The sequence below is a fragment of the Meriones unguiculatus genome, chromosome 5 (assembly GCF_030254825.1).
Source record: "Meriones unguiculatus strain TT.TT164.6M chromosome 5, Bangor_MerUng_6.1, whole genome shotgun sequence".
NCBI lineage: Eukaryota > Metazoa > Chordata > Mammalia > Rodentia > Muridae > Meriones > Meriones unguiculatus.
In genome coordinates this window covers 99,184,675-99,206,560 of record NC_083353.1, presented here as the reverse complement: position 1 = coordinate 99,206,560, position 21,886 = coordinate 99,184,675, and the positions used below count along the sequence as shown (strand labels likewise).

Here is a 21,886-nt window from a genome sequence, read left to right as displayed (position 1 = left end):
AGAATAAAATCTGCCTTTAGTCTCTGAATTCCTCTGTATTTAAACTAGTGAAGAAGTTTTTGATGACTAGCGTTTGGGGTCTGGAAAACACAGTCTTTCTTTTCAGTTACCCTGGTTTAAACTTTTGTGTCTTTTGATTGTAAAAATGTTCTTATTTATAGAAAATTCCAAATATGCAAAAGTAGAAACGAATAGTCTGCTGAGCCCCTGTGCTTGTAATAGTCAGCTTTATTACTTATCAGCTCACAGCGGATCTTGTTGGCTCCATGTTCCTTCTTCTTGTCCCTAGTGCTATGTATGAGGCACAGAGGTCGGCTGGCCATGCTTTTTGATGGGACTCCTGTAATTGTTTCAGGTGTTCTATTTTCCCGAAAATAGCTTAGTCTTCTTACTGACTTATGGCTTACTCTGACTTTTTTTTTTTTATTGTTCTGCTTTTTATTTTCTCTCAAAAGCCCCAGTTATATCTGGGCATGCACAGCTCCCAGCACTTGGGATGCAGAGACAGGCAGATATCTATGAATCTGAGACATCCTTGTCTAGGTAGCAAGTTCCAGGCTAGTCAGGACTACCTAGTGAGACCCAGGCTCAAAACAAGCAAATAAGCAAACAAGTAACTCCCCTCATTATCTTGCTATAATTGACATTGATGTGCAATAAACTGCATACACTTGAAGAATTCATTTTTTATCTAGTTTGGTAATCATCCATGGAATCTTTCCAATCAGAATAGTGAATATGCCCGTAACCTCATACTTTCTCTATACCACCTTATAACCTCTCTGTGTCTCAGGCCCCAGCAGTTTGTAATTCTCTTTCTAGAAAGCACAGATTATCTGGTACTTTTTTCAGTTTTAAGATGAATGGAATTATATATTATGCATTCCCTTTTGTCTGGCTTTTCTTTTAAAACAATGCCAGCCTTTTATCTAGTCTGCAGATGTTATTGGGCTCCCACCAGGTAACATTTTGGAAATTGTAAAGGCCTGTTAGGAGGTTATTGTGGTTGATTCTGCTGAGGAATGATGGTAGTTACGGGAGAGGTTGCCATGGAGATGGACTGCCATTCATTAGAGCTCTCCTTTGGAGGTAAAGTTAATTGGGCTACTTCAATGTAGGGATGAAAGAGAGGATGCAATCCAGATTATCTTTTAGGACTGGGAGATATTTTGAGATAGTCACTAAGTTGCTGTTTAAATGTCTTTAAAAATAAAGAATAGCTTCCCTCCCTTGTCCAATAAAAAAATTATGAATTTCAGTTTTTCTCTCTGGTGTTGGGATATGATTTGAATTAGGCTAGTGGAAAGACCTTAGTATGAAAGTGAATATTTTTGGATTTGCTCACTGTATGTTGAAGTGACACTGACTCTGTTATTTTTAAGTCACAGGTTTCTGTGCTGTGTTGGTTTTACTGCTGAAAAGTTCAATTCAACTAAGTTTGATGCCATGATAGACTCAGACTGTACTCTGTGATGCTGGCTGTGGTAATTTTATTATATTATAAAACAGTCTGTCTCTATTCTACAAGGGTTATTAACATGCCATGAATTTTATTAGGACTCAGACAACTCTGTTTGGGAATTGAGCATGAGACAAACTAGATCAAGTGGTCTCTCTGGGTTTGAATTTGAAGTTATACACTGTCAGGGCTATTAAGTTCATGAGCACCTTTGGGAAATCTGAGTTAGTTATAAATTAATAATATGAAGTAGTAACATCAGCATGACACAGATTGCCTGTCATTTGTTTAATACATCCTACACATTATGTCCTCCGGTCTCTACATCACTGCAGAGAAATAGGGATTATTATTCTCTCTGTTTTTGAAGGAGGAGCCTCAGGGCATAGAGGGTTATATAACTACCACAAAGGCTCACTCAGTGTCAGAGGCAGGATTTGAACTCAAGTTGATTGAGCTCGTGTTTTTCATCCTCTGATAATATTTCAGGTGGGTCTTGCATGGTAAATAAGAGCTTAATGTACAACTGGAACTTACATGTTAGGCACAGAGAGTAAGTATTTCCAGGAGGCTGGTGAGAAATGGTATCAGTAAGTAGGAAGAGCACAGGGCTTCTAGGCATCTGTCCAGCAGATATTTCATAGAGAGACCTATGAGGCCATTTAAAAGTCTCTCAAATGTTGAATAGTTTTGTCATCCCTCTTTGTTTTCTTCGAGGCAAGAAGCCCATACTGCAAGCATCTGGCTTGGCTAATTTTAAAGACATTTTCAAATTTCAAACAACTTGGATCTTGCTCTCCACTGCTTCTACCTTTTCTGTTAAACTCTGATTTCCATTTGATTGGAAGGAAGAAGCCTGTAGTGGTTGTGAACTGCCTAACCTTGCCTGCCCTGTCCACACTCTGCCAAAGACTTTCCGGCTGTCAGCCAGCGTCTGAGTACCACTGGAGTGCTCGCACATGCTCCGCAGTTGTGCAAGTGACACCTGCAATGTCATGGTTGATCTTTTCCTCAAAGGCCCATTCTTTTATTTTTTCCAAAATTATTTTTACTTTATTTTAAATGTTTTTATTATTATGTATCAATTATATACAACAGGTTTCATTATGACATTCTTATACACATACATAATTATAATTTTCACCCCATTGCCCTCTTATCCTTGTCCCAATCTCTCTGATCCCCATCCTCTTCTCAGCTAGTCCATATATTTTTATGTCATGTGTGTTTATGTGTATTTGTGTGCATGCTCACCTGTGTGTGTGTCCCCCAGTGAGTCTCATTAGGGTTGCTTACTGGGCTATGGGTGAGGGGTTATTTAGAGAATTGTGGGCGCCTTCTAGAAGTACTTTCTGCTCTGGAGAGTGCATTGTGCTCTATAGCACTGTCTTGTTTATAACAAGACAGTAAACACAATGAAAAATACACTTAAAATTTCTAATGAACTATCTCTGAGTGTATGCAGAAGGCTCTTATTATGCCAGAGAATTCCAGTCTTTACTGTACCAAATCTGCTCCCCATTTTTATTACAAGAGTCTGAGAAGTAACTCATGGATGGCACTTTTAAAGCCTCACACCCCTGCCCATTAACCTCTTTTTATCTTTCTTCTTCACGTAATGTTACGAGTAGTTCTTTATTGACTCTGCTTGGTGGCATCTCACACAAATGTTACTTTTAAGTTTCTTGTTTTGAAAATGTTGAGATATAAAGAAAAGAGAGAAGCCAATAGCGCAGACTCAGTGATTATACTCTGTCAATCATGGTTCATTCAGTCAGAGATGGACCGAACCATTAGTTTGGTGTATCTGTGTCTATGTGCCTGTGTGTACATCTCCATGTGTAAATGAATTTATTGCTGAATTTTTATCATACAGAGTAGCTATAGTGCTGTTTAAAGTGTAATTTCTGATGCTGTCATACCTGTGTATACTGTATTATGAAAAAGTGGCTTTCTCCAAGTGCAGTGTGGGTACTTGAGATCTACAAGGACACAGCTGGAAAAGACAAATGTGTGTCTTGTTGGGAAGAGCAGATGCAGTCTGGCACTGAGGATTGTCACCTGTGCTTCATGCAGACAGACTGAAACTGCTCTCAGCTGTGAAGATGTGATTCCTATAGACAGGATGAGTGCCCTTCATCCCCGAGCCCAGAGCACACCTGCCCCAGAGCCGGAGGCTGAAGAATGGGGGGTCCGAGAGGGGCAGCAGCAGCTGTGGACCTGCTTGGTCTTTTGGTGTCAGTATTCTGAACAGGAAAGCACTCTGGCTCTTGTTTCTCTTCTGTCCTCTGGGCCTCCCAGTAGACATCTCTTGTCGCTCACCTTAACCTGAAGGAACAGAATTCTGGGAATCAAGTTGGGTGGCTGAGGTGACACATTATAGAGCTTCTGTTTTAGCAATTACCCAGACTAGTTTAACCAAATACCTTTATATTGTTTTTAAAAAATTCCATGTGTTATGTGATTTTTACCTAAAAACTTCTGGATGTGTCTATAAAAGGTAGAAGGTTTAGATAATATTTTTAATTCTTTGAGGAGAGTCAGGTCTTGAGGACACTTCATTGATCTGTTATGAAATATTGAATGACTTGATCCTGTGAAACTAAGCTGATACATGCAACAACCATGTCATGTCCAGAGGTCAGCATGTTGTAGCTCTCCTCATCCGCTAGCTTACTTTCTCTCCACTCCTCTTCTATGACATATCCTGAGCCTTAGGTGTTGGCAGGCTGATATAGATGACACAGCCACAGAGTTATTCATACTCTGAGCTTTGACCAGTTATGGGTCTTACGTAAGAATCTTCTCTGACCAAAGATGAGAGTGAAACAAATCCATGGGTATAAACGTAAATATTTAGAAGGCAGTGTAACAGTGTGACTGTTTAGCAAAACCAAAACAGTAGGCTCCCCTTAAGGCCTACTATCTCCTTAGTAATGGGCATTTGACCAGGTATGAAATTCCCTCTGTGGAGGTGGGCTCAACCAGAAAGTGTTGGTTACTCCTGTTGCCATCATTCCACTGTTGTACTAATGGGTACATCCTGCCGGAATGCCAGTGTTGTAGCATTCAGGTTTCCACACTAGGTAAGACCGATGGTGTTTCTTTCCCCAGCAACCATCATAGGACCTCTGTCACTGTGTAGACCGGCCATCTAGGAGAGAGTTTACTGGTTAGTTTGAGGTTGATTTTTCTATGTCCTGCACTCGGAGTGAGTAGTGTCTTCAGCAATAGGCACTTACCACCTAAAGATAGAGGGATAAAGAGATATCATCACCAACCTGTTTATTAGTTTGTATGCTTATGTGTGGACACGTCTGTGTCACAGTATTTAGGAGGAAGTCAGAACACAACTTGAAGGAGCCAGTTTTTCCTTCTTCCATGTAAGTCTTGTACATTGAACTTAGATTATAAAGGCTTTGTTTCAAGCCTTGTTATCTTGAGCCATCCCAGCAACCCAAATCAGTAACTTTTTAAGACAATTGAACATGAGTTTTAGGGTCACTATTTAAGATACTGTATCCTTTTGGTAATTTTCCTCCCTTTTTGGCAAAGTGATAAGTATTTCAAAAAGTTTTACCTAATCATATGTCTTGTTTATAGCAAAAATAGTCTTATTTACAGCAAGTAGCTGAGCAGTTGCCTAGGTTCAGGGCTGTGTTGGCTGTTGCAGTTGTCCTAGCCTGTGTGGGTTTTGCTAGTTCTGTGCCACCACGAAGAATGACATATTTTTTTACCCTGCAGCTTTAGATCATTGGCATAGCAGTGAGAGAGAACTTCTGTTTTCATATCTTACCATTGGTGAATGACCTACTTCCTGTTCTTAGATGTATTTTGACAAACAAAATTAATCTTACATTATAGAACACACTGTGATAATCACACTGTGATTAGTTGTTGAAAACTGAATTGACATTAACCTATAGTCTGACAGAAAGTGGAGAAACTCCCAAAGCAGCAAATGCAGGAATTCCCAAGCAAAATGCAGTCTTAAGACAGTTATGTCATCATACGGGGAGATATGTAATTATACATGCTTCAAGTGAATTCTTGATGAATGTTGTACCCTTTTTCTGTTTTGTTTTATGTGTGTGAATGTTTTGTCTGCATGTATGTTGGTGTAGTATGTGCATGCAGTGCCCACAGAGGCCAGAAAAAGGCCTGCAGCCCCCTGAGACTGGGGTTACAGATGGCTGTGAGCTGACATGGGGGTTCTGAGAATTGAACCTGGGTTCTCTGGAATAGTAGCTAGTGCCTTTATCTGCTGTGCTGTCTTTCCAGCTCCAAATGCCTTGCTTTTATACATTGATAAACTCATCCAGAGATTCTGATGTAATAGCTGTCCAATTCTAGATGTTCCTGAAGGGAAAACCATGCTTGTAGCCTTTATCTTCAGTGGTGCTTTTTACATTTTCAGTATGCCAACTTTAAGTAGTAATATTACCAGTGCATCTAAGTGATTAGGGCCTTAGGAATACTCTGAACTTGCAAAGGAGTTATGTAGAGCCAGTGACTATGTGACAGTGTAGAAATACCCTGGAAGAAGCCTGCCCTTCTATCCACCTTGATAATATTCACAAGACAGTGTGCTACTCCTGTTTGAGGTTGGGGTGAACATAGTCCTTTTAACTGCTGTCTTTTATTCAGTGGCCTTTGACAAATATGTTTTTAGCTAGAAATGGGAGAACTAAGCCAGGAAGAGTGTGCGGGCTTCTCTTATTTTCAGTAAACAGAACAGATGGTTGTGTGATTAGTTGTCTTTTTGAACAACAAAGGAAAAACAAAATCATTCCCACCCCCATTTCCCGGCTCTGGCTTATGGGAGTTTCTTGGCGCTTCTTACATGCCTTTTGGAGAACATACTTGATGTTGAGGCTTTTATCTTGGCAGTTGAAGCGCCAGGATTTTCATCTCCATTGCCCTTTTATCAGAACTTCTTTCTAGAAGAAACAGACTTACCTTTTGGCTGTTCTGTCTGGATCTTTGTTCTCTTCACTGTTCCTTCTTGCCAACATTAGGCTGTCTCCAACTTCCGCCCTTCTGGTTTCTAAGGGGAAGTAAGGCAGAGTGCTTCAGAGCGCAGTTCCTGGAGCCAAGCCTTCATGTGAATCTTCATTCTGCTATTTTTCCTTGCTCCAAAGTGGCTATCGATGATACAAGAATTAATACAAAATACTTAGAACAGTACCTTGTTTCTAATAGGCACTTTGTTTTGTTATATTTTATTTACTTTCAGGAAACAGTGTTCTTCAGAATTACATTTACAGGACATGGGTGCATATAGTTTTTGAAACTGTGTAAAGGGAATAGTAGGTGATACATGGAGAAATTATTAGCCAGCACCAACATAACTTATCTGAGTATTAGGATGATGATGTCGGAGATGCTGCCAAGTTTATAATCACTTAGACAAAAAAAAAAAAAAAAAAATGAAAGAATGCTTTCTGTTGTCACAAAGTCTTCATGTAGTAGCAGGAACTTGAGGATTGTAGGAGATTGAACATTTGGGGTCATGGGTATTCAGAAGGGTGTGGGTATAGATGCAGTGTCCAGGACAGAAACACATGTGGAGAGTTTGGATGGCCACAGGATGACTACTTCTGCCAAAGTGTACTCCTTTTCACTCAGGGAGGAACATTCATGTTGTCTAGACTAACAAATGATTTTTCTCTTCAATCACAGAAAGGCCCCACTTCTGGGAAAGATCGTGTGAAGAAAGGTGGATCCTATATGTGCCATAAGGTCAGTCATGCTACTAAACTCTGTTGAGATGTCCTTGTGGATCACAAATTCATTATAACATATTGCCCCAAATGTTCCACTCATTTTTGCTAACATAAACCTCTTCCCATCCAAACAAGAAAAAGGCAGGAAAGTCTGCAGCTTACTAAGAGGCATGGGGGAAAGTAACAGGAGAAACAGAGCTTGTGGATCATTTGCACAGTCAGCCAAATCATTTGCTGACTCGTGAACTGCCTGGTGAGAGGCTTCTGTTGGCCTAAAATAGGGTGGTCCATCTACCTCTTCCCATGCTTAGATCTAGGACCACACCCTTAATTTCAGATGTCTGTAAATTTTGAAGTCTGTGAAAATCTGAGTGGAGATTCAAACTAAAATTATAAATGGAGGGTGGTTTGTGATTTACCAAAATGGAAGCACCCAAGTGTGCATTTTTGCTCTGTGAGCTATGATTTCAGGGTCCAAACTGGCAATTCTTGGTTAGTCTGAGTGATTGGTGCATCATAAGCAACCGTCCAAAGGAATTTGGAAACAGAACCTGACCCTTTCCCTTCTCCTTGAGTCATGTATTTTTAGTGCCTTGAGCATTTAGGGTCTTCTGGTTCTGTACAAAGAAGCATTTGCAGTTTTTTATTACCTAGGATCTCTGCATGCTAATTGATTCAGTCCTGGTCATCCTAGAGACTTAAAACCATCTATAGTGATTTCTAATTTAAGTTACTAATTTTGTAATAGAGACAATAGCAAACTTTGTCCTAAAACAGTAGCCCTCAAACTTTATTTTACTTTAGAATCATCTGAGATTATATATTATTACATATTGTATATAATACATATATACACACACACATACATACATACATAAACATTCACACACACATATATATCTAATCATATTTAACCCAATTACATTTAATGAAACTATTGATATTATTGGGTTTGAATTTGGTATCATGAGGTTTTAGTTTTCCTCTTTGCCTTATCTATTCTTTGTTCCTTTTTAATCTTCATCTTTTTTTGGATTAAGTTGTTTTTATCACTTTATTTTCTCTACCTAGGCTTATTATCTACAATTGTTTTAAATGAATGGCTGATTTAGAATCATTAATTGTTCATAATCAATCTGTAGAATACATCTTGAGTATTAGTTTAGGATGGAGAGACTATTACAGAAGAGAATAGCAGAATGACAAAACTGGATGGAATCAAAGTTTTTCTAGAGGAAAATGGCAATTCTAGAAATAAATAAAAAGAACGTTATAATTAATTTTTAAAGGTTTATTTTTATTTTATATGTATATGAATATTCTGTCTGCATATTTGCACAGCTTAATGTTGAATGCCCTCCGAGTTACAGAGAGTTATGAGCCACTACCATGTGGGTTCTGGGATGATCCCAGGTCCCCTGGAACAACAACTAGTACGTTTAATCACTGAGCCATCTCTCCATTAGTTAATATTTAAAATTACTCTGACTAGAAGGTAACACACTTTTGGTTGTAAACCAAGCCCACTTTGCGTGCTAAACTCCAATAATCATGTCTAGTTTTTTTTTTAAGGGTTATTTCATTTTTTTAATTACAAAAATTTTTGTGTGTGTGGGTGGGGGGCAGAGTTGCGCCTGCATGTATGTCTGCATACCAATTGTATTCTCCGTGCCCATGGAGGCCAGAAGAGGGAATCGGATCTCCTGGGACTAGAGTTACTGATAGTTCTGAGCCACCAAGTGGGCTCTAGGGATCAAGCCTTGGACTTCTGGGAAAGCAGTAACTGCTCTGAACTGACGAGCCATCTCTCCAGTCCCCTCATTCCTAGTTTTTAGCAGTCTGTCTAAGGTACAGCTTCAGGAAGGAGGTGAGGACACAGAAAGAGTGGCTCTTGAGGGAGCACAGCATCCAGTTAAGAGCACAAGCTGTTATTCTTGACCTGCTGCTTACGTGGTGTGGCCTTAGGCACACTGTTAATGCCTCTTGACAGTGTTCCCCTGTGTGTGTAATGTGATATACCTTTCTGATAGGAGTTTTGGAAGAATAAAGAGTCATTGTATGATAAGTACAGAATTTGGTTCTTGATATTGTTAGATTTTTGCCTAACATTCCAGTGTGGGATCATCATTCAGATCTAGCATCTCACCAGAATAACAAAGGAATTGGTCCAGTGGCATGTGAAAGAGCAGTTGGAAGTCCTGGGTTCTGGTACAGGCTTCCCTAGAATGATTTTATTCAATATTAGATACAATTGCCTTAAAATTTTCCTTTATCTGACAAATGCTTTCCTCTCATGAAACCATATTTCTGCCCTACTTGAGTTCAAGGCCTCCAGGCTGGTAGGTCATCATCTTGAATGGATTGTTTCCTGATCCAAGCACACATTCTTAACACAGATACTGAAATCAGTTTTACAAAGTAATTAGCCGTTTTGATGAAATCAGGCTGAGACAGGTCCCTCCTACTACTCCCGTTCTTGTTTTTTCTACTCCCGTTCTTAATTAATAGAATGACCCATTTTTTTAGTCACCCAAAGACCTCACTTCCTTTAAGAACCATTTTTGATGCTAAAAATAGAGGTACAAAAAAAATATAAAGAACAACCAGAACATTCATAATCAGGACATTTACTCTTTAATTGTGTCTCTGTTAGAGCCTCATTATCGAAATCTAAGAGAACTACTTATTAATACATATTTTCTGAGGGAATGGACATGTTTGAGTAGAATGGTGGTATGAATTGACTCTTTGCAAGTGATGAACCTGACCTCTCAGCACGTGTGTGTGTGTGTGTGTGTGTGTGTGTGTGTGTGTGTAAGGATCAAACAGGGCCTTGCACACACCAGGGAAGTGCTCTCCCACCAAGTGATCTCCCCATCCCGTCACCACTGTGCAGTGAGGCTTTCTGGCTTCGGTTCTTCATAGTCATTTTGGTTTGATGGAAGGCCTGGGGAAACACTGCGATCCATTTTGTGATTATCGATTTTTTTAAAGCTTTCTGTTACACAAACAAAACAACTTTACTGCATAAAATTTAGAAAAGAAATAAAATAATAACGATGACAATGAAAATCAGATGTCTTATGTCATAAACTATAAGATTGTATCTCTGCCATGAGTTTACATGTACTTTGTTATATATTTTTTAAAAATTGAATTATTTTGTATTATACCTAAGGTTTTCAGTTACGGTCACAGTAACAGTCTTGTATGTCATCAATCTTTTTCCTAGTCTCCTCTGTCATCGATGGAGAATCCTTTTCAAAACTGTTCTGTTTGAACAGGCACTAAAAACTCATCAGAGCTGTTGCAGCCTAACTTTTCTAACATATACAGTACTCCATCCAACTAAAACTGTAGTCCTGTGCCATCACCAGAGCTGACCTCAGCCTGCTGGTGTATGCTACCCTTTCCTTCCCCAGCTGGAGGAGGTGTCATCTTCTTCCCACAGGCAACCCAGTGCCTTGCTCCAAGCGGAACAGTGCCGCTCTTGTTTCCCTGAGGTGGAGGTCAGCCAGGCTGAGGTCCAGTGACTAACAGTGTGTGTCCACTAAGCAAACTGTTTGCTATTCTTTGTCTGTGCTGCTTGTTTATCTCTGTTGTGGAGGGCTTTGGTTTGGTTTGGATATGTTTCACTTTTTGTGAGATTGAATGCAAGCCTTGCTCACCCTAGGCATGCGCTCTAACACTGAGCTCAGTTTCCAGGCCAAGATGAGGTGTTCTCAGGTATTTCTACAGAGAGCCTCATTTTATCAGTGAGGACAAATTCTGGAAGGCTTTGCCTAAGGTGAAATAGCCACTGAGCTTGGGATTTTGCCCTTGCTGTTCAAAAGATTACCAAAATGTTTATCACAAGTTTGATTTGTATGAGACCAAACTCCTCAGACTGGGGAGATGGTGGTGTGATTTTATCTATCTGCTTACATTTCTTGCTTTTTACATTATTTCTTTGTCTTATTTTCTCTGTAATTCTTGTTTTCCAATTCTTAGGTCATCTCAGCTCCCTCTAAGAGAGGCTTTTCCAAAACACCCTATGAAAAGCAGCCGCTGTTGTTTTTCATTTGCCTTTCCCCATCTTCCCTGTCTTCAGAGATGACCACCACTGGAAGCAGTCTTAAATTTTTCAGTCTGTTTGCAGTCTGACTGCTCCCTGTGAATGTCAGCTCTCTGCTAGCAGATTCTTTGTTTGTCTGCTCTGACTGCATTCCTCATGCCTAAAATTGATTCTGGCCTATTGCAAGTACTCAAAGATTTACAGTCTAATCTTGCTGTGATGTGATCAGGCTATCTATGGAATGGCTAATTGTTGCCTTTTCTGTGCTTCTGAAAGCACTGTTTAGCCACTTAATCTACCTGCCATCCTCCTTTATAAATTGCTGCTGCTTGGCGTGCACCCCGTGGGCTGAAGCAGCACCCCGGAAGCTTGTTAGAAATGTACCTTGAGTACCACATGAGCCCCATGAAAGCAGCATTTCTGAGTGTGCAGCCTAGGAATGTGTATTTGGACAACCTCTCCTGTCTCTGTCTCTCTCTGTATGTGTGTGCGTGTCTATTTGTCTGTGTCCACTTATCTTGTTGCTGTGATAAAACACAATTTCCAAAGCAAGCTAAGGGCCAATGAGCACACCCAGTGGGAGGAAGGAGGTACTCAACAGGACTGATGACTGTCAGTGGATCACCGGAGCATGCAACACACAAACAGAACAAATAAGTTAAAAGCAGCTTATGGAAGAAGAGGTTTGTTTTGGCCAACAGTGCCAGGGTACAGTCTTTTGTGACATAGAAGCCATAGTGGTTATAGCTTGAGGTAACTGGTCACACAGACAGGGACAAACACTGGTGTTGAGCTAGCTTTGTCCTTTTTATGTAGTCTGTAACTGCAATATTGGGAACGATGCCACCCATATTTAGGTTGAGTCTGTCCACATCAGTGAACCTTATCAAGGTAATCCCTCACTGGCATGGCCAAATGTTTATCTGTGACGATGCTAGATCCTGTCAAATAGACAGCATTAATCATCACAACTGCATTCTGAGAACCACTGCCGTAATCACGGATGTGTCACCTCGGCCTTTCTAGAGACACTGACATTCTGCAAGGGACCCAAATGACCAGCCTCGGTTCTTTAATTAAACTCATAGCTGTTTCGTAACTGTCTGGTGTGTAGTCAGTGTTTTCTCACCAGCCTGTGGTCTCCAGTCAGCCAGGGCAGGACTGTGCCTAGACCTGGGTATGTCCTCTTGGTGTACACAGTCCAGAAATAAAATGCGTGGTTGTTTTCATCGTGTGGTCCCATCGTGGGTTGAGCTTGCTAGAGTCATCAGTATGCCTCCCCTCAGCTGGCCCTTTGCTGCAGTGTGAAGTCCATTGCACGTGTGTGGTTTCACTGGTACTCTGAGTTACCTAGAAATACCAGAGCTTTGTCATTTCTCAGTAGCCTAAGGCCTGCGCATAGGCTCTGCTGTGTCTCCTCACACACTCCTTGCCAGACATTTGTGCACTTCTTTTCATGCAGAACACACAGGTGCAGAAGCGTCACCTTATTATTATTTCAAGCACATTCAAAATTCATCTTCTGTCTGTGTACCCGAGAGCTAGTAATACATTCTGTTCCTCACTGTCCACAACGAAAATCGGTTTCTACTGTTTTATTATCTATAGAAGATGGAGCATTATGTCTTCCTTTTTATTGGGAGAAATGCACCAGAGAATTTCCATGTCAGCCTCAGAGATAATTTTTATGGAGATTAGAAACATCTGACTTTTTGTGAGAGAAAAGAAATAATAGGAATTAAAAAAAAAAGTCTTGCATGCTGACCTATTTTTTTTTCCCTTCCCACAAATTATCTCTTCGGTGTGAGTTCCCAACTTTTTCTACATGATTCTTCTTGAGATTTCTTTTACCAGTTGGCAGGCACTTGGCTTCAGTGGGCCAGCTTTTGAGTTTATGTTCACGGCACCCAAGGTGACTAGTTGGTTTTTATTTCCTGTGGGTTTTTTTTTTTTTTGAATCGGAGAATGAACCTCACAAGAGTTCCCCGCATAGTTATTTTGGAATCTGGCAGCTCTTAAAATGCTGTGTCAAATAGTCCGTGGCCACAGATACATGTCCAGTATGTTTGTGTGAGAATGTGTGTAAGTATCACATGTGTGTTGGTGGTGGGAAAGAAAGACATGAAATGTAGGTAGGCTCTTGATAAGAAAGGAACCACACACCAGTTTGTCCAGACTGGAATCTTGCTTCCTTTCACAACTGTGTCACCTTCTGTAACTTGTTTGATTTGCCTGGGCTCTGACAATCAAAAGTGCTTGCTACCGTGCCTAATGTGTCCTGGGAAATCAATGTCCAGGTTTGTGTGAGTTTACATACACTGCTCTTTTACAACCAGACAGAATGAAGTAAACTGCACTCCTCCCCCATGTATAGTATTATTATTACTGTGATTTAAAATCTTGAGGTATTGGGAAGAAAGTGGCTTTCCAAAAGCCTTTCTTATATTTTAAGTCCCTATAGTGGACTCTTGATTTTTTTGCCAGCCTATTTAATATATTCTATTCTATTTGATTCTGTTATTAATCATTTTATTGCCATTTACCCCTATTGTTATAATGTCAAAACTTGAGGCAATAAGCCAAAAAAATGAAGCTTTCCTTTCAAGGTAATGATTGTGAGTGTGTGCATGCTATAACCTTCTGGATCTTGTAGTCTTTCTTTCCTTAGCATATGATTGATTAGGCTAGATAATACATTATATAGCCCCATATTCTGACTTTTTATTTGACATTTTATCATGGGAATTCTGTTTTCACATATTTCGTAAAAACATGATTCTCAGTGGCTGCTGACTGTAGAATCATTTGGATAACCATGGGGGGTTGCAATTTGCCTTTTTAATTTTTTTTATTTTTTATTTTTTTATTTTTTTTTGAGACAGGGTTTCTCTGTAACTGTCCTGGCTGTCCTGGAACTCACTCCGTAGACCAAACTGTCCTTTAATTCACAGAAATCCTTGTGCCTTTGTATCCGAAGTGCTGGGATTAAAGGCGTGTACTACCACAACCTGGCTTACTGTGTGCTTTTTGGAGTATTGTAAGTGGTGGTGGCCTTTCTACTGAATGTAGGTGTTATTTGTAAGGTAAAAGCTACTGGCTGATTGAGTCATGAATGTGCTGTCCTTTGCCAAGCATACGTCACAGATGGTCTAGGAAGGCAGTTCAGGTAGCTCTGCCTTCAGGTAGCTCCGGCTTCCCTGGACCAGGTACGTTTGTGAAGCTGCATCTACCCTAAGCTTTAAGCCAAGGGTTCGAGGATCTCTTATGGCATGTTGTCTTTTCTAGTCCTATTGCTATAGGTACCGCTGTGCGGCTCGAAGCCAGAACACGCCGGATAGCTCGGCATCCAACCTGGGATTCCGTTGTGCAGCAGACCATCTGCCCACTACAGACTGACAGCCAGGAGGAGCCTTTCCAGATCCCAGCAGTTGTCTGTAACTTGCAGCTGGCGTCTCCCTGACCTCAGAACTGATCTTGTGTAACATATTCCCACCGGAGGAGAGTTACATGTCTGCCCAGTGGCCAAAGGAACCGTCATGTGTGACCAAATTGCTGACATGTGTCAGTGCTTGTGCTTTAGTGTGGTGCATCTTTGGGGATCATCGCCATGTTTTACTTTGAGAGCCTTTAGAAGAGGAAGGAGAGAGCTGAGAACTATGGAGTCCTGCCCATCCTCTGCCTCAGTGTTAGACCCTGGGGCCCAACACTTCATCTCCCTGGGCCTCTGTCCCCTCATCAAATGAGGGAATGGACAACATGATCTCTGAGGCTCTCTCTAACTCACAGATTCTATGTGCACTAGCAGATTGTATTGTGACTGCATAGTGAGAATTTATGACAGATTTATTTTTAGCTATTTTTTTTGCCATGTGTGAATCTTGGGTAATACTAATCATATAAGGTGAGAGTTATCTTATGTATTATTGTCTGTAAAGGGCGGGGTTTGAGTCTTTTATATTCATACTGCACTTTGTTCTTTCAAGGAAATCAGTGTCTTTTACATTGTTGTGACAAATCTCATGTGGGCCAGTGAGGGGACACTCCAGTTCAGAGTTCTGGACACACAGCAATGTCTGCAGAGTGACTCTTCTGTCCTTTATCTTTTAACATTAAGTGCCTTTGGCTCAGAGGGACAGTTTGAAGCCCTGTTTCCCCTTCAACCTCCAAGCCTTCAGAGAATGTGAACTGTGTACTAATTAGGGAAACCATTGAATTCTAGGTACAGGGGGTAAAGAATCAGGGCCCTGAATAGGCTGCATTCAGGATATCCAGTCTATTATACTAGAGAGATGGGAAATCTTGTTGACTTTGAGATATCAGACGCTTTGAATCATGTACTATGTCAAATAAACTGATACCTCCCAAGTCAGACTCTTTCTCATTGCCTCCTTTGTGCTTTCCTTCAAAAGCATCATTTTGTGATGTGTGTGTACTTTCTTTTCTAGAAAATATGTTTTACAAGTAGAAACTAGTTGATAACTTTAGTGCATCGATAGTTTGTGACAATTCATTCTCTGAAGCAAGGGAATTCTGCCAGGAGCCCTGCTACAGCCTTGGGACTTCTTAACATAGTAGATGATGCAGAGTCGGGGGACTTGCCTTAGTAAGCAGGAGCTTCCCGTTCAGGAAAGCACTTCCTCTGCACTGAAGGCTTTCTAGGCATGATCCCTGTTGTTAGCATCTACCCAGGTTTCTGAGTCCCTGAGCTGTTTTTAGCACAGCGGTTGAAGAAAAGCTTGTTACCTGACTGACACTTTGAGTAACACTTAATAAGTATTATTCAGTCAATCAAGTAATATTCAGAAGCGACTAGTCAACCCTGGATTGCTACCGTTACCTTTTTAAAAAAATTAGATTTGTGTGTAAACACATGTGTATTCATAACTGCAAAAGGTTGGAAGACAACCCGTGGAGTCTGTTGTTTCCTGCCACCGCAGGTCCTAGGAATCTGACTCAAGTCCTCAGGTTTGGTAGCAAGCACCTTTACTCTCAGAATCATCGTACCAACTCACCAAGTCTTCCTCTGTAGCCCAGCCTGGTCTGACATTGACGAGGGTGACCTTGAGCGTTCTGCCCTGCCTCAGACTCCCAAGTACTGGGGTGACTGCCATGTATGCCTGACAGTGGCTGCGCATTCGTACACCTCTTCGAGAAGTAGCCATGTTGCTTCTAGGTGCAGGCCCATGTATGATCACATTGTGAATAGAAACTGTTCCTCTGAAAACTTCCAAGTGATGATTACTCCCGCTCAAGAGGAAAAAAAATAACATTTGTAGGAAATAGCTTCTGTAGGAAATCAGGCTTTTATTTTTAACATCACCACTACTCCCGTACAGTTTTTGTTTCTACCTCTTGCCTCCCACCTGTGTGTGTGCATACACCTGTATGTGTTTTATATCATTACGTTATAGTGTATATATTTTGGTTTCTTTCCCTGTCAACTGATGTTATGTACCATAAACATTCGTGAAGGGTTTTGGGCAGTCCTTAGGACTTCATTTTTAGCAGCAGTGTGATATTGGTGAACCTTTAAAACAAAATCCTGGCATGTTCGAGGATGTAAGAATTACATGTGTAGGTTACTACAACATGCTGTCATAATATTACATACTGACATCAGCACACAGACAGACTGTAATAACAACGGTTTCACATTTCGGTCCCATAAATGTGATTCTGAATGTGTTAGTTACTTGTCTTGTCCTTGGGCCAGTTGACCATCATGGCGACAGATGCATGTAGAAGAGGAGGCTGTTTACTTTATGGAGGAGAGGAAGCAGAGAGTGGTGAGACCCTGGGTGTGACCTTGGCAGGAACACCGCTACTCAGCTACTCACCTACCTCCTTCAACTAAGTCCCATCTCCTGAAATGTCTGCAACTTTTCAAAAATAGAGCTATGCCACCTGGGGGCTAAGTGTTCAACATATGAGCCTGGGGGGAACACTGCATAGTCAAACCATTAGCACTGAAAGTTTTTATTTCCTACAAAACTGCATACACACACAAGAGGCACACACAGACACACACACACACAGACACACACAGGCACAAACACACACAGAGACATACACAAATAAACATAGACCTAGGCCCATAGATACACATACACATACACACAGACATAGAGGCCCACAGACACCTACACAGGCCTACAGACAGGAACACACACAAATATACACACACAGACGTACACACAGGCCCACAGACAAATACAAGATAAACACAGACACAGAGGCACACACAGAGGCATACACAGACACAGAGGCACACAGACATACAGGCACAGACATAGACTCAGGTCCACAGACACACATACACACACAGGCATGCACACAGGCCTACAGACAGACTCACAGACACAAACACACACACATAAACACAAGATATACACAGACACAGAGGCACACACAGACACACACAGGCACAGACATATACACACAGAGACATACACACAGGCACATAGACACACACACACACAAGATATACACAGACATACACACAGGCCCACATACAGGCCCACAGACAAAGACATAGGAGCACACACACACACAGATAAACACAGACATACACACAGGCCCCAGATGCATACAGAGGCACACACACATACAGGCGTGTGCGTGCACACAGACGCACACACCACATAAGGGAAAATGTGTAGACAAAGATAGACGGTTCAGGAAAGTCTCACGGGAACAGGAAAGCTTGTGAACTATGTGTCTTAACAAAGCCCTAACGAAGCTCCTGCTGCCGTTGTAACTGCAGTTGCGGCTCTTCAGTCTCTCATCTCTCTGCCCCCGACGCTCACTCTCCCCTTTTAAATACGGAAGCCCTTAAAGGCATCTGCTTCCAGCAGAGACCATTTCCATCAAAAGTCAAACTTGGGTCCAGGTACTAGACTCATCCTCACTTGTGTTTTACGAAGCAGTGTCTTTGTAGTTTCTTTCCTAAAAAAGTTTTTCAAGGCAGAGTTTCTCTGTGTAACAGAGTTTTCTGCTTTTAGGAGAGCTTAACCTAGTTAGGAAATGTAACAGTTTCCTAAGCTAGTAGCTAAATGACTTCTTCCACCAAGGAAGGACACCTCCAAAGAACTTTTAGTGGCTTTTTATTTTTATTTTCTGAAGGTCTATGTAAGTTGATTGATAAGGCGTTCTCTTGTATATTGAAAGGAAGTTTGTGCCTGCTTATTTCAAAATTTGTTGCAACTCATCCGCAGCCCAATGCAACTTTTCCCATCCTCTACTTGCTGCTTATTAATCATTTTTGCATTAAATAAATACTGTAGCAGACAGATTGTTTGTCAGGTGGGTCAGTCCTGGTATGGAAAACAGGTTTGTTTATTTAGTTACTTATTTTCTCCTTCAGTAGTTCTTACTTTGCGTTGCTTTGTATAAGTTTTTGTTTCTTGTCCCCACTGATGCATAAGGGGAACTTGGGGGTTGTTTTTCAGTCTGTTTTGGCCTCAAATTCCGGATAATCTTGCTTTATTTTCAGGCTGTATTATACGTATTAGCTGAGTGGGAAGTAGGCAAATCTCCTTTCCCAAAGCTTTGAAAACATGATTAGAAGGGACGTGGAGGTGGTGGGAGATGGTGGTGGCAACCAAGAGTGACACTTCCTTCTTGTGGAACATTGAATTGCAAATTGATTGCAAACTTCACATGGCTTATCCTATAGTTTAAAATGGAACATAGCTCCACAGCAATGCAGATTTCCCCCTCCTGGCTCCCGCCCCTTTGAGCCAAAACATTTCAGTTGTCCATTGCTCTTCAGGAAAAAAAAAATGAAATGGAAGGTACTATTTATTTCAGTAGGTGTTGATTACAGCAAGGGTGTGGTGAAATGGTGGTTCCAAAATAGTGTCACAGTGGGTCATTTCTGTTTCCATGTCTACCCTGTAACTGACTTGTTGATATACAATAAAATATGGTCTTTAACGGTGGGATTCCCAGAGTTCTCTCACCCCCTTATAATCATGTTTACTAAAGAAATCATCTTTATCTTCAGTTTTCCAGTTGCACTTGGAATTTTTTTCCATGCAGTTAAATCTGTAGCTGACTTAGGACAGGGAATATTTTGGAAACAAACATCATTTGCTTTCTGCTCTGAAACTTCGGGAATTTTATAGTAGGGTTTATAGAAGAATTTTATTTTATTTTGAAATAATGCTATACACATATCTTTCCTTCCTCCTCCTTTCCATGGACAGTTACCTTAACTAGCATTTCATACACGAGGATTAACCTGTAGTCTAGCTGTCCAGAAAAAGGAAGTACAGTAGTGTGGGGTGGGGTGAGGTAGAGGCAACAAAACAACAAAAAACCCAAAAATGTGTGTGTGAGAGCATGCGTGTGTTTATATTCTATGCAGAGGACATGTGTGGGGATTTTCTGCTGTATGTGTCCTGGTGATCAGGACATGGTAGTCGTGGCTGGCAGCAAGCACCTGAACCTGCTGAGTCCTTCCCCTTCCATTCTGTTGTGTGGCCCAAGATGGCCTCCAACTCCACATCTTCCAGCCCTGAGGTTCCTGAGTCCTGGGATTGTAGCTGTGTGCCATGCTCTTGGAGTGGGTCTGAGTTTGGTTCCTAGCACCTACATGCTGGCTCTCAGGCACCTGTACCTCCAGTTCCAGAGGATCTTCTGATACCTATGGGCACTATGCATTCTCATAAAACACAGACACACAGGTAGTTAAAACACCATACACACAGCAAAATAAATCTGAAATATGGATAAAATGCACACACAGTGAAAAAAATTAATTTATGGAGTACAATAGAGATGGGAAGAAGGATTCACCCTGCAAGTAGTTCCCAAGGATTGTGTGAGGGAGAGAAAGGGCATCAGCTTGCCTATGGACTCATTTTACCCAGAAATTCCTTGGGAAGTTCCATGACTCCATTTTTACCACATCACACCTGGAACCATTGAGCAGACCTGAGTAATGAATAGAAACATTGAGCACACATTTTCATTACTTTCACTCTTCATCACTAAGTTTTCAGGCTAATACCAGGAAATATCACAAATTCAGATTCATCTTTGTGATATTCAGAAGTATCACAAAGTCAGATTCCTAACTGTTGGCTTCTTTTTTATTGGTTGAAACTTACTTCTTGTAATGCAGTGTCTCCAGAATGGACCTTTGTTGGTCCTAATGCTTAAAATACCATAGAAATTATTAACTCTAAGAGCCTGGGATGAAGCCTTGGCAACTAGCCAGAGCTCCTTTCTCCCTTTGTTGTGTTTAGAGCACTAGAACCAGAGTTTAATTAATTTTTTGATTAAGGGAAATCATTACAGATGGTATTTAGGTACGCTGTGAAGTAAGAAACGCTGGATTTTGAAACTTGCCCTATTGGAGTTTATAAAGTTCAAGGGATTAACACCAAGGGTTAGAAATGGCCAGCTTCAGATTCTAACCTGTCCCCAAATGCTCATTGACTCCAAAGCCATCATCAGGAGAAGGGTATTCAGGTGGGCCTTTGGAATTTCAGAATAATTGAAGGTTGGATAGAATTGCCCTCCTGCTCTGAGCCTAGGCCCTGTTTGACAAACTCCTTGTCTTATCTTCTGAGGAGAATGGGCGCTATCAGTGTGACTTCTTCCGTGTCACTTTGGCACCTCAGCAAAGTGCTCTTAGAAGCTTAGCATCAGCTTAGGAAAAGTGAAACCAGCTAACTGGCTGCCAGAAGAAAAGAGGTAAGGCCGTCCTCAGTAAACTGATAAAGAGTCACCTGCATTTCGTCTGTGCCTGCTGTGTGCTTTCTCAAAGTCCACAAGTTTGTTTCCCTCACAACTTGTCAAGGAAAATCTTATCTTTAAGCGACACAGGAAAATAAAGTCTTGACCTTCTTCAGTGGCCATCTTCAGCATCATGAGGGACGCGGTCATTTGGAATCATATCCTGTTTCCCTGGGCCACCTTTAGGCAATTGACTTTGCTTGAGGTAAACTATATTTGGTGATGATAACCATCTATGGCGCATATGGTGAATATGAACCAAGGAGAGAATGACAAAATCAAATGTTTAGCATGCTGTACTTTTATCACTGTTTCCTATGTCCTCGTGTTTATTGTGAATCTGTTATTAAAAGCAGAGGAGGGGATCACTAAGTTCACTCGATGACCCAAGTTTGATACCTGGGATCCACATTGGGGAAGAAGGGAGCTGACTCCTGTAAAATGTTCTTTGACTTCTACAGGTAAAAGCAGAAGAGGAGGAAGGTAGAGTCAGGTGGGGCTGGTCAGCTGTAGTCTGTAGTTATGGCTATACACAGAGTGAAATGGACTAAGGCCTGAGAGAATGTGAATTAGATTCCCATTGAAAACAAACTTGCAGCTGGTCATGGTGCCACATATCTATAATCTTAGCACTCTGGGAAGTGAAGGAAGGTGGATCTCTATGGGTTCAAGGCCAGGCTGGTCTCTAAAGTGAGTCCAGGACAGCCAAGGCAACACTGAGAAACCCTGTCTTGTAAACCAAACACACACACACACACACACACACACACACACACACACACAGAGAGAGAGAGAGAGAGAGAGAGAGAGAAACACATAGACACTTGCATTCCAGATCCCTGAATTTGCAAATATCACTTCTATGCTACATGGTTTATTTTTCCTACAAAATGTATATGCAAA

The 21,886-nt window shown here is 41.1% G+C and overlaps 1 protein-coding gene across 1 annotated transcript in view; it reads left to right on the top strand.

Moving 5' to 3' along the window:
• Sumf1 (sulfatase modifying factor 1) overlaps positions 1-15,608 on the top strand; it is a 75,884-nt gene extending 60,276 nt beyond the window's left edge. Inside the window, exons 8-9 of the mRNA XM_021643244.2 lie at positions 7,142-7,201; positions 14,525-15,608. Of these exons, the coding sequence (XP_021498919.1) occupies positions 7,142-7,201; positions 14,525-14,635 (171 nt within the window). The 3' untranslated portion in view covers positions 14,636-15,608. The remainder of the gene's footprint in view (positions 1-7,141; positions 7,202-14,524) is intronic.
• Positions 15,609-21,886: the final 6,278 nt, after the last annotated feature.